A 14,148-nucleotide genomic window follows, 5' to 3' on the forward strand; every position below is an offset into this window, starting at 1 on the left:
TGTTCAGACTAAATTATTTTCTATTGTCCTGTCTCCCAGTTCACTAATTCTTTCCTCTGCCCCTTCATTCTGTGGTTCAGCGCATCCATTCATTTTTTTATTTTGGCTATTGAATTTTTTCCATTAAAAAAATTTCCGTTCGGTTCTTTTTTATACCTTCTATTTCATGTGTTCCCTGCTCATGATTGCTCATTAGAATTATTTTTATCATTCCTTTAAAAGTGTTTTGGATAATTCTGACATCTCGGTATTGGTATTTCATTTAGTTTGAGACAGAGTTTTCATTGAAATGTAGACATCTTTGGTATTATATTATGAGACTGGCTTTTATTTAAATCTTTTGTTTTATCTGATTTTCTCTGTGGGGAGGAGGGTACACGGCCTCTTACTGCCTCGAGGGGGCGGAATTCTAGCTCTCCACTCTCCCTCCACTGACACCTGAGCATGGGAGAGTCCGCGTCACAGCTGGTTGCAGGTAGTGGAGTTCTGAGTACCCACCAGACCTACACTGAGAGCTCCCTGGCTGGGAAGGAGCGGGGAGCCTTGTGACGCTCTGAGTGTTCCTTGCCCTACCTCCACCGACACTCGGGGTGGGAGGAATGCTCCCTCAAGGCAGTGGTGAAAGTCCTGACTCCCCACTAGGCCTCCTCTGATAACTCCAGTGGGGACGAGGAGGGACGCCTCGTTAACGCCAGGTGGGAGTGGAAGTCCAGCTCCCCACGTGGGCTTCCACTAACACCAGTCAGTGGCCAGCGGGGATGAGTCCCTGCTCTCTACTCGGCCCTCTCTGATACCACAGCAGGAATACTGTCATCTCTTTTGGGAAGGGGGAACCATGGTATTTTCTGTGTTGTTTACCTAGAAGAGAGCGGTTTATCGTCTAAAAGTCTTCGATCTTGCTGAACTGGCCCTTTTCTGGTCCTCTGACTGGAGAGAACAAGCCTTAGACTTAGCCTTTCCAAATTGAGACAGTGAGGCAAAAGGAAAACCCAGGAATTCACCACCATGGTGACCTCGAGTCCCAAGGTCCCTAGTCAGTCTGCCTTTTCTTCATTTTTCAGGGTTTTTTTTTTTTAATGTCTGTTTTATATGTAATACCCAAGGTTTTTGTAGGAAGATTATGGAAAAGTACATCTGTTTGTGGAGGGAATTCTTTGCCCTCTGTCCCTTAGAGAGACAAACTATTCTTTGCTTTTCCAGAGATAGTCATGTTTTGAAAGGAAATAATTTTTCTTTTGGAAGAATGGCTTTTTATGAAAGAAGTTCAGATGTGGGTGGACTGGGGGGGTACATGTTGGGGTGGTATGATGGGGGAGCCACACCTGGAGCCTGGGAGTGTCTCCTGGTCTTGGGAAAGCCACGTCTGGCTACTGGGAGGACCCGCCCCAGGCTCCAATGTGGGGGCTGCTGTAGGAGCATGGCCAGAAAGGCTTCCCTTGGCATCTTTCTGTTGCACTTGGTGTGCTGCCAAAGGGAAAAGAGAAGGAAAAGTCCTGGTAACGTAAACGTGTATTTCTGCCTCCCTGAAGAGGCCACATGGCCTGGCAGCATAGCTGTTTTCTGTAAGCACAACCAGCTGCGCTTTCGAGAGAAGTCAGAATGGGCATTTCATGTTATGGGAATAATGGCTGCCATTTGCTGCCTGTCCATGCACACCGAGCCCAGTGCGTGATCGTGATCGTGGGCAGTCTCCTGCTCTCACCTCTGAGGCTGTCAGTTTCACCTGTCTGACTCGGCGATGAGCAGACTGAGTCTCAGAGGGACAGGTGGCTTGCACAAGGTCCTCTGGTTGAATGGGGCTTTGCCTTGCCCCTTGGGTTCCAGAGCTCCTGAGCTCAGCACCCTCCCAAGCCTGTGCATTCACACCCGGGCTCTCTTCCTGGGGATTCTCGGGCTGGACCCGTGGGAGCCCCCCGGCCAAGGTGATCTGGGCCACTGTCTCCATTCCCTAGGGCAAGCGTCTGGTCCTTGCGGTACATTGCAATCACTAGGAGGATGTCCCCAAAATCCCACCTGATGCCGCCCCCATGCACTCCAGCTGTCGGGGAAGCTGGGCATAGGAGCTCAGAACCCTCCTGGAGATGGCTGGTGTTCCCCTGGATTGTAGACGAGGACAGAGGCGGGGGATGTTGGAATTAGGTTCTGGCGGCATTGGTGCCCTGAGACGGGGTCTGCAGCTCCCCGGGAAATTTGTTTTGCAAAGCACTTCTACCAAGAAAAAGTCAAGTGCCAAGATGAAAAGTGGGGTTCAGGATGAAGGGGACAATGAGGATCTACACAGAGCCCTTGGGACCTTGGTTATTATCCCACTGCTGATGCATGTGCAGGCGGTGGGGGGCTCTGCATTTTTGGAGGCCTGTGGGGGGGGAGAACCCGGGAACTGGGGGGTCACCTGATAATCATCCATTGCCTCTACCCAAAGGCCTGAGCCCTTTGCTCCCCCTCTGTGAGGGCTCACAGAGGTGGCTCACTGAGTGTGCTGGGGTCCCAGTGCCCCCGACCCACCCTTCTCCCAGCCTGTGGGGGAGACAGTGAACTCCTTGGGGCCAGGCTCCAGCTGGGGTTTGCAAAATGATACTTGGTTAGGTTTATCTGATTAAAGTGCCATCAGGCACAGTCAGTCCTTGTGTATCTGGAGTACAAGTATAACTGGGGCATCCTGTTTGTATCTGGCAGCCCTGTGTCCCCAGAGCCTGTGGAAAGTCTGACACCAGCGCCATGTCTCACCTCCGACTTCACTGTCTTCACTGAGCAGGCCTTCACCCCCTGCAAACCCACCACCACCCAGCAGCTGTGACCTCCCAGCACATGCAGGTCACCACTCACACCCTCCTTTCCAGCGAGGCCCCTCCCAGGTTGTCTCCAGTGGCTGGGTGCATTCATTCCAATTAATGTGGCACGTTTTCGACTTGCAACTTGGGGACAGTCAGACTATGTGACCTCAGGCGAAAGGTTTATTAAAGGTTTCCAGTGTCGTTGCTGTTCTTTCTCAGTAGAGGATGCTTGGCTTTTGCATAAAGTAGAAAATTTCTGTTTGTTTGGAGTCTGGCCTCAGCCAGTGGAGGTGGGGGACAAGTCCTTAAACCAGGTGACAGGGGAGCGGTCTGGTTAGACCTTTCTCCCAGGGCAACAGGGCCATGTGCACACATGGGACTCCAGAGGCCACAGGCCTTTCTATGAAGCACAGAACCTGCCACCGCAGGGGCTGCTGAACAGCAAAGCCAGGCAGGCGGCAGGCCAAGGGCACCGGGCAGCACCCACCCCAGGTGTGTCCGCTTCCTGCCCACACATGCTCTGTGGTAGAAGCAGGGACCCCTGGGAGTTCAAGGACACTGCTCGGCCCTGCTGCCTCCCCAAGGTGCTGAACTTCAGAGAGCAGGGGTGGCCCACGGGCTGGCCTCCAGTCCAGCTCTGACCCCATCACTGCTTCTGGACTGTAAGCAGGCTCATGGCACAGGACACCTGGAGCGAGGGAGATTAAACGGGGCTCGCCCCCTGCACCCTCCCCCTCCCAACCCTTCTGCACCCTCCTCAGCTGTGATCCGAGGGTTCTGGACAATCTGGGACTTGAGCTAGAGGAGAATGTGTATGCCAGCCTTGGGGAGGTCCCTCAGAGCCCTGGGCCATTGGCAGCACAGCCTACAGGTGTGCTTTTTCCTCTCTGGCTGCATTCACCCTGTTCTAGGGTCATGTTCCCTGTGCCTTGTCTCAGGCACACCGCCTTGGTGATCTCACACGCCCCAACGAGGCCCAGACATTCCTACATTAGGCAGCCAACGGCCCAATTCAGGCACAGGCAACACAGCGTCAGCTAGCATTTGCGCAGTGCTCCGAGGCACTGTGTACCTGATCATCCCCACATCCCCATCTAGCCCGGCTCCCTGGAGGCTGTGTCACAGTGCAACGGACTGGGAGCTCTGAGCAGCACCACCCCAACCCGTCTGCTGCTGTGCAGCAAACATTTGTGAACTTACAGGTGGGTATGCGAAAACAGCTTCAGCACTAGTGGCCCGTAATTGACCACTTCTGAGTCGGAGAGACTAAGGCCCTCTGACATCTCTCTAGCTGTGTGGTTAGGGCAGGGCGGCTGCCTCTGAGGCAAGTCCCACCGTGGTCCCACCCCCAGCCACAGCAGTGTCCCTATCCAGACCACCTCTGTTCCCTGCCTGCCCTTCAAAACACTGTCCGCATCATACCCAATGTGGCACATTAGATGGAGCATGTCAGCTCCATCTAATGTGCCACATTGGGTGCAGAGGACGCCGCCCCCAGCCTTCAAGAAAGCTGAAGACAAATTTGTTCAGAAGGACAAGGCGAAGCCACCTGGGACAGTGGGCCGTTTCCCTGACCAGGCCTGTCCCCTTCTGCGCACCAGAGGGAGATGACAAAGGCACAATCTGTCTTTAAGAAGCTGACACTGGAATTGGTCAAGGCTGAGTGGTGATTGGTGACACATGGGCACACGACATAGGCACGTCACCACATCATTCCAGGACTGGAGGGGTGTGGGTCCTGGAGTTGGCAAGTGCAGTTGCTGGAATACCTGTCTGCCACTCTTGGGCCCAAGCTGGAGGCCACGTACCCAGGGTTGCCTGTGAGGTTGAACCTCCCACTCACTGCCGTCCAGGTCGCACATGGAAATGACTTTGAAAGCAGGTGGAAGGGGCAGGGAAGGAGAAGGTGTGTTGTGGATTCCAGAGGCAGCCCCTGTGCGTGCTTGCCTCTCTGTGCGTGCTTTGGAGACAGGACGGAGTTCTCGCTCTGTCTCCGATCGCAGGTGTTATACACCTCGCTCTCTAATTAAACATCGTCTCCACAGTGGCCATTGTCTGGCCAGCACGTTCCCTGTTGTCACTTTGAAGGCGAGTTCACAGGAACAAGTTAACAAAATTGAAAAGTTGCAAATTTTTGGTCTGACCTCATCCCACTGTCACGTCCCCCAAAATAACATTAAAGTTTTCCACTTCTGGGAGGAAAAAGCAGGGGAGGAGCACCAGACAACTGAAGCAGTCAGAACAGTGAAAAATTGGCAGCTTAAGGTATAATTTCTAAATGATCGTTGCCCTTAGGTCCAAAACCATGAAAGATTTTCATTTTGCCATTTTTTAAGTTTTCCATACTTATTCAGTTCCTGACTGTGGCAATGGCAACACCCCCTTCTCAAAAAAAAAAAGTTCAGCGTGGACCTCACCAGCCCCGTGGACCTCCGTCTCAGGCCTGCATGTCATCAGTTCTCACGTTCTCTGCGGCAGCTCTCTACTAACTCAGCACAAAATGAGGAAACAATACAAGGAATAGTAGTTGACACTGCCAGAGCACTTACTGCGACCCAGTCCTAGCCATCCCGCCTGTACTTCTAGCAGCAGTCCTGGGGGCACAGCGGTCCCACCCCCACGTTCCCCATGGGGATGCTGGACATGGCCTGCGTTCTAACGACCACTGCTGAGAGCTCCCGGGCTCTGAGACTGTGTCTTGCGTGTCGGGTCGGGCTGACCTTTCTCTTGTGAAATGGTGGCAAGGTGAGGATGCGGACATGCTGGCCCCTCTCCTATCTCTGGTGCCCCGCCGCTCCCCACCGCCTCCTCGCCGGTGCCCTCCGCACAGCTCTGATCTCCTCCTTGGCCCGCTCAGAAACCTTCCCGCCATCCCGCTGCTCCCACCGGCTTGGGGGCTCATGGGAATGCGAGCCCAGTTTCCAGACTCTCCACATCCCGCCACCGCCGCCCTAGAAAGCCTGTCCACCCTCTTCTCATTCATGCCTTTACTTATTCCTTCAACATACGGATTTTGAGGCCTCCTTGGACTGGCTGCGGTGTGGCTACGAGGCCTGGGGGGCTCTCTCTGTGTGTCCAGCGGGGAATGGGGCATGGAATGAGTGATCATAGCTGTTACAAAGGGGGCGGGGCAGCAAGTACCTGGAAAGGCCGGCCATCAGGGATGGGGAGAGATCAGTGAAAGCCTCTCCTACCCCCAGTTAGCCATGTCTCCCCTTCAATCCTGGGACCCTCCTCTGCTGACCCTCTCTGGGGAAGTATCTTTCTGTGACCCGTTCGACTGTACCAGCAGATCTGAGGCCAGCAGGGGCTACGTAAATATTTGTTGGCAATTAAATCATTCTGCCAACTTCTGGCAAATCATATCATGGACATGTTAACTTTTAAACCACACATAGTGATTACAGGGTGGGTGTGGCTGCTCCCTGGCTTCAGTGACACCACCCGAGTCGGGGCCTCGCCATTAGTAGGTTCAGTTGGCAGCTCCGTTCAGAAAACTGAAGGGTAAACCCCAAACCGTAATCAGAAGTTAACTTGCAGGGCTGAGATTACAAAACAGGTTTCCAATTTACACTTCTTAACTTGTGTAAATATTTGAATTTTTCTTTTCTTAAATTATTCACAACAGATATTTGTTACCTTTATAATTAAAAAGATCAAGTGTTTTTAAGTAAATTAAACAAACCAGAGGAATTATTGTTTGCTTCCTCCCTCCAGTTTTTGCCTTCTATGAAAGGAATGTATATGGAAAGAAAAAAAAGACAGTGATTTGGCCCAGACCCAGCTCCAGCACATGGGAAGGAGCAGAGTTAAGTTTGCCAAAGGAGGAGGCCAGGCAGACCGGGAGTGCTTATCCCTCCAACTGCAGTCTCACCGGCTCGTGATTGAATAGCGGCAACCAGCATGGACTGGATGCTCCAAAAATGCCATTAAAAAAGTGAAAAGTCCACTTGTGGTTAGCCTGTAGTTTAGGAATATCATGGGCCATAGGAAAGAGAAACATTTCTAGGTCCCTTCCAGCAGCAAGCATTTTGCTAGAAGCTCCAAGTTGTCTGTAGCTAGTGACACATGTGCACTTGGATCCCTCATTCTGAGGGATGGGTCTCTTTGTGACAAGAAGCAGCCTTCACAAGACTACTGGCCAGTGACACAGTCTTGTGACTGGGCAGACGTGAGAAGGTGGACTCTGGTGCTGCCACCTTCCTGCCATGCCACTGAGTTGTGTATGAAGGAGTTGGAATGAGTCACAATTAGAAAAGTCTTTTTGATGGGGTTGTGGGGGTTCAGAACGAGTTACCCCAAGGCGTGTCTCTGGTACGTGGGTTGTTTGGGGCTAAGGGCATACTTATCTTCAGGCTCAGCAGAAACTTCTGCCCCTCCTCCCACTCCTAGAGGAACTTGAATGAGGAGCCATGCCCACAGCAAGGCTCATCAGTGACTGTTACCTCTCTTGACCCGTCCACAGGGCAGGCAAATTTCCTTTTACTAAACTAGCGCCCTTCTTGTCATCTCGCGATGACCCTCTGAAGGCCCCAGTCCCCTACCCCATCCCCAGCTCGAGATGTCTTATGTACCCACGTCCCTTTTCCATCATGCAGAGTCTCTGACTCTTGTGTGCGGGGTTCCCAAACATGTGCATATTAAATCGGTCATTTTCTCTTGCTACTATGCCTCATTTCTGTCTGGTCGTGAGACCAGCCGGAAGAACCCCAAGGGTACAGGACACAGCCTTCCTGTCCCATAGGAGAACTAATCTTTCTTAAACCTTCTCGAGACAGTGCTGAGTGAACACATGCATGAGCCTATGGGTGAGACGTGTGTTAAACTCTTCTCTTGTGTCCCTGGGACCCCAAGGGTGCCCTGCTGTCCCCTCACTGTGGCCTCACAAGTTGAGAACCCACTTGGACGAGACGCCAGTATTTAAAAAGCTAAAGATCGATCGTGTTCTGTTTTGCAGCTGTCGCCGAGGTGAGGGAAGGAACCACGCCCACCCCGCCACCTCCAGGAGGCCTGGCTGAGCCCCTGAAGGCTGACCACTCGCCATCCTCCTCTCCTACCAGCCGTGAGACCTGGCCCTCCATGCTGTTGTCACCAACAGGAAGTGCGGTCCCCCCCAAGGCCACCCCTGCCAGGTCCAGGCTCCTCCCACCTCTTGCGTTTAATCACACGGTTGGCCACATAATACTTTCTGAACACAAGGGCGTCAAGTTTAACTGCTCCATCAGTGTCCCCAATGCATACCAGGATGCCCATATTTCCTGGTGGAAGGATGGCAAAGAGCTGCTGGGGGCACACCATGCTGTCACCCACTTCTACCCAGACGACGAGGTCACGGCGGTGATCGAGGAAAAAGCAGGGGAGGAGCACCAGACAACTGAAGCAGTCAGAAGAGTGAAAAATTGGCAGCTTAAGGTATAATTTCTAAATGATCGTTGCCCTTAGGTCCAAAACCATGAAAGATTTTCATTTTGCCATTTTTTAAGTTTTCCATACTTATTCAGTTCCTGACGGTGGCAATGGCAACACCCCCTTCTCAAAAAAAAAAGTGCAGCGTGGACCTCACCAGCCCCGTGGACCTCCGTCTCAGGCCTGCATGTCATCAGTTCTCACGTTCTCTGCGGCAGCTCTCTACTAACTCAGCACAAAATGAGGAAACAATACAAGGAATAGTAGTTGACACTGCCAGAGCACTTACTGCGACCCAGTCCTAGCCATCCCGCCTGTACTTCTAGCAGCAGTCCTGGGGGCACAGCGGTCCCACCCCCACGTTCCCCATGGGGATGCTGGACATGGCCTGCGTTCTAACGACCACTGCTGAGAGCTCCCGGGCTCTGAGACTGTGTCTTGCGTGTCGGGTCGGGCTGACCTTTCTCTTGTGAAATGGTGGCAAGGTGAGGATGCGGACATGCTGGCCCCTCTCCTATCTCTGGTGCCCCGCCACTCCCCACCGCCTCCTCGCCGGTGCCCTCCGCACAGCTCTGATCTCCTCCTTGGCCCGCTCAGAAACCTTCCCGCCATCCCGCTGCTCCCACCGGCTTGGGGGCTCATGGGAATGCGAGCCCAGTTTCCAGACTCTCCGCATCCCGCCACTGCCGCCCTAGAAAGCCTGTCCACCCTCTTCTCATTCATGCCTTTACTTATTCCTTCAACATACGGATTTTGAGGCCTCCTTGGACTGGCTGCGGTGTGGCTACGAGGCCTGGGGGGCTCTCTCTGTGTGTCCAGCGGGGAATGGGGCATGGAATGAGTGATCATAGCTGTTACAAAGGGGGCGGGGCAGCAAGTACCTGGAAAGGCCGGCCATCAGGGATGGGGAGAGATCAGTGAAAGCCTCTCCTACCCCCAGTTAGCCATGTCTCCCCTTCAATCCTGGGACCCTCCTCTGCTGACCCTCTCTGGGGAAGTATCTTTCTGTGACCCGTTCGACTGTACCAGCAGATCTGAGGCCAGCAGGGGCTACGTAAATATTTGTTGGCAATTAAATCATTCTGCCAACTTCTGGCAAATCATATCATGGACATGTTAACTTTTAAACCACACATAGTGATTACAGGGTGGGTGTGGCTGCTCCCTGGCTTCAGTGACACCACCCGAGTCGGGGCCTCGCCATTAGTAGGTTCAGTTGGCAGCTCCATTCAGAAAACTGAAGGGTAAACCCCAAACTGTAATCAGAAGTTAACTTGCAGGGCTGAGATTACAAAACAGGTTTCCAATTTACACTTCCTAACTTGTGTAAATATTTGAATTTTTCTTTTCTTAAATTATTCACAACAGATATTTGTTACCTTTATAATTAAAAAGATCAAGTGTTTTTAAGTAAATTAAACAAACCAGAGGAATTATTGTTTGCTTCCTCCCTCCAGTTTTTGCCTTCTATGAAAGGAATGTATATGGAAAGAAAAAAAAGGCAGTGATTTGGCCCAGACCCAGATCCAGCACATGGGAAGGAGCAGAGTTAAGTTTGTCAAAGGAGGAGGCCAGGCAGACCGGGAGTGCTTATCCCTCCAACTGCAGTCTCACCAGCTCGTGATTGAATAGCGGCAACCAGCATGGACTGGATGCTCCAAAAATGCCATTAAAAAAGTGAAAAGTCCACTCATGGTTAGCCTGTAGTTTAAGAATATCATGGGCCATAGGAAAGAGAAACATTTCTAGGTCCCTTCCAGCAGCAAGCATTTTGCTAGAAGCTCCAAGTTGTCTGTAGCTAGTGACACATGTGCACTTGGATCCCTCATTCTGAGGGATGGGTCTCTTTGTGACAAGAAGCAGCCTCCACAAGACTACTGGCCAGTGACACAGTCTTGTGACTGGGCAGACGTGAGAAGGTGGACTCTGGTGCTGCCACCTTCCTGCCATGCCACTGAGTTGTGTATGAAGGAGTTGGAATGAGTCACAATTAGAAAAGTCTTTTTGATGGGGTTGTGGGGGTTCAGAACGAGTTACCCCAAGGCGTGTCTCTGGTACGTGGGTTGTTTGGGGCTAAGGGCATACTTATCTTCAGGCTCAGCAGAAACTTCTGCCCCTCCTCCCACTCCTAGAGGAACTTGAATGAGGAGCCATGCCCACAGCAAGGCTCATCAGTGACTGTTACCTCTCTTGACCCGTCCACAGGGCAGGCAAACTTCCTTTTACTAAACTAGCGCCCTTCTTGTCATCTCGCGATGACCCTCTGAAGGCCCCAGTCCCCTACCCCATCCCCAGCTCGAGATGTCTTATGTACCCACGTCCCTTTTCCATCATGCAGAGTCTCTGACTCTTGTGTGCGGGGTTCCCAAACATGTGCATATTAAATCGGTCATTTTCTCTTGCTACTATGCCTCATGTCTGTCTGGTCGTGAGACCAGCCGGAAGAACCCCAAGGGTACAGGACACAGCCTTCCTGTCCCACGGGAACTAATCTTTCTTAAACCTTCTCGAGACAGTGCTGAGTGAACACATGCATGAGCCTGTGGGTGAGACGTGTGTTAAACTCTTCTCTTGTGTCCCTGGGACCCCAAGGGTGCCCTGCTGTCCCCTCACTGTGGCCTCACAAGTTGAGAACCCACTTGGACGAGACGCCAGTATTTAAAAAGCTAAAGATCGATCGTGTTCTGTTTTGCAGCTGTCGCCGAGGTGAGGGAAGGAACCACGCCCACCCCGCCACCTCCAGGAGGCCTGGCTGAGCCCCTGCAGGCTGACCACTCGCCATCCTCCTCTCCTACCAGCCGTGAGACCTGGCCCTCCATGCTGTTGTCACCAACAGGAAGTGCGGTCCCCCCCAAGGCCACCCCTGCCAGGTCCAGGCTCCTCCCACCTCTTGCGTTTAATCACACGGTTGGCCACATAATACTTTCTGAACACAAGGGCGTCAAGTTTAACTGCTCCATCAGTGTCCCCAATGCATACCAGGATGCCCATATTTCCTGGTGGAAGGATGGCAAAGAGCTGCTGGGGGCACACCATGCTGTCACCCACTTCTACCCAGACGACGAGGTCACGGCGGTGATCGCTTCTTTCAGGTACGTGATCTTCCTTCCTTCCTTCCTTTTTAAATGTCGCGCTTTTGATGGTTTCAAAGCAAAGCCCTCATCCACGAAAAGCAGCCTTTTGTCTCAAGCCCGCTGGCCACTCCAAATGTGGATGAGCAGCGGATGGTCAGGGTGGTGGGTCTCTTCAGCCGATCTTGGCCCCATGAGAACTGTTGCCTGTCAGGTGCTCGGGGCCCAGGGTCTCCCCCAAGTCCTACCGATTCTGTCACGTCCTGCTGGAGCCCAGGGCTCTGCGGTGAGAGGGGACACCATTCCTCCTGGGCATGAGGACACATGGAAAGCATCTGTGTGGAGCTTTAAAAATGATGCAATCCATCCATCACTTTCTTCCACCCTGTTCCCCCTCCCTTTCACTCCCCACCCCCGAACTCTACTGCAGATCAAGGCACTGAAGTGGCCCGCAGGCGAACTGGGATAGGGAAGGTACACAGTCCAAAGTCTGCGGGAATGAGATAGACCTTCAAAGAGCCACTTGAGTCACTGTCTCATTCTGCTTTCTCTTACCCGGGGCAAGCCAATCACTTAAGGAGGTGACAAGGATGAGCCAGGACGTGTACCCGGAACAATCCATTGTCAGTGGGATTGAGTCACTCAGCTTCAGAAAACTGTGACCGTGAGAGAGTGGCTACCCTTTCCACCGCCCGTTTTATTCTCCGCTCTTTCCCGTTTAGCCAGGGGAGTTCTGTCTATCTGTTTTTTTTTACATGGGGACCTCCGTGCATGTCTGGTGTCAGAATCCGGTGGACCTGTGGTCACTGCAAGCTCAGAATGAGGTCGGTCATGCAGGGTTGAAGCGAGAGCCTTTGCCTGGGGTCCCCACCTCGGCCCAGGGACCTCATTCATCTGTCACCTCCACTTTGTCTGGCCTGACCCCTGAGGCCATCCCAGGCTGTGTCGTGTCTCTTGGTGGATAAGTTCATGCTTCTTTTCCAAATTGCCTCGGAGCTCCCGCAGGCCTGATGACTCTGGGTAGTATAGTATGCCAGTACTCCCACGTGAAGTGCTCCGTTTTGAATTTTTCCCCAAGTTACTGGTCTGGTCAGCATCTGGGCACGGACCACACACCCTCCATTTTTAAATGCCAGCTGGCGTCAGGCTGCCTTTCTCCCCAGTGGCTGTGACCTGCAGGCGATCTGGCTGCATTTTTTCTGCATTGATGACAGAACATGGAGGCTTCACCTTTACGCAGACACAGCTTCTGATGGGAGAAGTGGCATTGCCATTTAATAACAAATAAAGAGCAGTTTAGAGGCTTAAAGAAACAGGAAGCGGGTTCGTTGGTCTCGTCCGGTGTCCTCTGCGGGGAGCGCTGCCCTGCTGTCTCCCTGGGCTGGGGTCCTGAGTGGGGTCCAGCTGTGAGGCCCTGGTCTTCTTGACAAAGAGATGGGCTCGGGCCACATGACAAGCAGCCCACGTGAGCTGTCAGGTGCTGTGTGAGGGTCAGAGGACTCATGGGGAGTTTTAGAGTGAACAGTGTCCCCTTTTGGACTTATGTCTTTAGGCATCAAGAGGTAACCTGGTGATAATTATGAGAACGTTAGAGGAAAACAATACATTTGTACAGGTTCAGCTTACTTCTCATGAGCTCATCTTGCAGGAAAGACATCTTCTTTGGCCTCCAAACTGAGCCTCAAAGCAAACTTGCAAGAGTGACCAGAACTCTTGCAAATGATGGACACTGAATTGAGTAGCACTTGGGACACTACCAAGTCACCATTACTATATTCTGCTTTGTTGAAGTCACATTCAGGTGTCACAGTGTCTGCAGAGTGATTTGGTGAGGTAAATTATAGTGACTTAATCAAGATTGTAAATATTTATGTGATTTTTTTTTTTTTTTTTTTTTGGCAAGAGAGAAGGATGTTAGCGGCTTTAAAGTTGCTATCTTTTAGATGAGCACCCTGAGGTCCCGCTGAGTAGAGTGACCTGCCCAGGGTCACTAGATAATGAGTGAGCTGGTTGCTTGTGACAGGGAGCTGGCTTACACACCTGTACTGTCCTCACCTGTCACACCTCACAGGCTCCAAGGAAGTCACCATGATTTCAGCAATAGGGAAGAGCTAAGAGCTAGTTCTCGGCTTTCAGCAAACACAGTTCTTTCAGGAATTCATCAGCCTGCAATTCTGTGGGGGTCACCATTGACAATACCATGCGACCACCTTTATTTATGGGACCATACAAAAGATGGACTTCAGTGTGTTGGCCAGGGTCACAGGCACTATGGAGGGAAAGATGGGTGTTTCGAGTTAGGTCATAGAGCCGTTTCTCCTTAAGTTGCCCTGATAAGAGAGGGCAGAATTTATGTAGACCTTGAAAATGAGGAGGGCCCCACAGCTTACACCTTCATTCACCCTTTGCACATGGGGCAGTGGGAGCTGCTGGAGACGGACAGACACTATCGAACTTTCTCAGCCTGATGTTGGTTCCACTTTTCTCTTCCATGTTCTGCCCACCCCACACTTAAGCTCCCACACACCTCATTTTGAAAACAAAGGTTAGTTGAGCATCTGGTCTTTGATTTATGAAGACCTGTCCAAGCTGAGGGTGTAGCTGAGGAGGCGTGTGTGTTGAGTACCTTTTTCGAGTGCACCTGTCACCACCGTCACCTCCAGAGCTTTCTCAGTGTCCCAAACGGAAACTCTGTGCCCGTGAAACACTAACCCCAGCCCTGCCCCCAGGTCCTGGTAGCTCATTTCACGTTCTTTTTCTATGAACTTCCCCACCCTCGGTACCTCCTAGAAGGGGGTCCCTACAGTGTTTGTCTTGTTTTGTATTTCTTCTAAGAAAGCTTAGCTGCTGCTCAAGAGACATTTCTGGGCAGTCTAGACCCATTAGGACAGGTCCCA

General features: G+C 52.1%; 1 protein-coding gene across 1 annotated transcript in view; it reads left to right on the forward strand.

Annotated features, from left to right (window-relative positions):
- Positions 1–14,148, forward strand: part of MERTK (MER proto-oncogene, tyrosine kinase) — an 83,254-nt gene that overhangs the window by 9,853 nt on the left and 59,253 nt on the right. Inside the window, exon 2 of the mRNA XM_023521912.1 lies at positions 10,876–11,272. Coding sequence (XP_023377680.1) covers positions 10,876–11,272 — 397 coding nt within the window. The remainder of the gene's footprint in view (positions 1–10,875; positions 11,273–14,148) is intronic.

The sequence above is a fragment of the Pteropus vampyrus genome, unplaced genomic scaffold, assembly GCF_000151845.1.
Source record: "Pteropus vampyrus isolate Shadow unplaced genomic scaffold, Pvam_2.0 Scaffold323, whole genome shotgun sequence".
Lineage (NCBI taxonomy): Eukaryota > Metazoa > Chordata > Mammalia > Chiroptera > Pteropodidae > Pteropus > Pteropus vampyrus.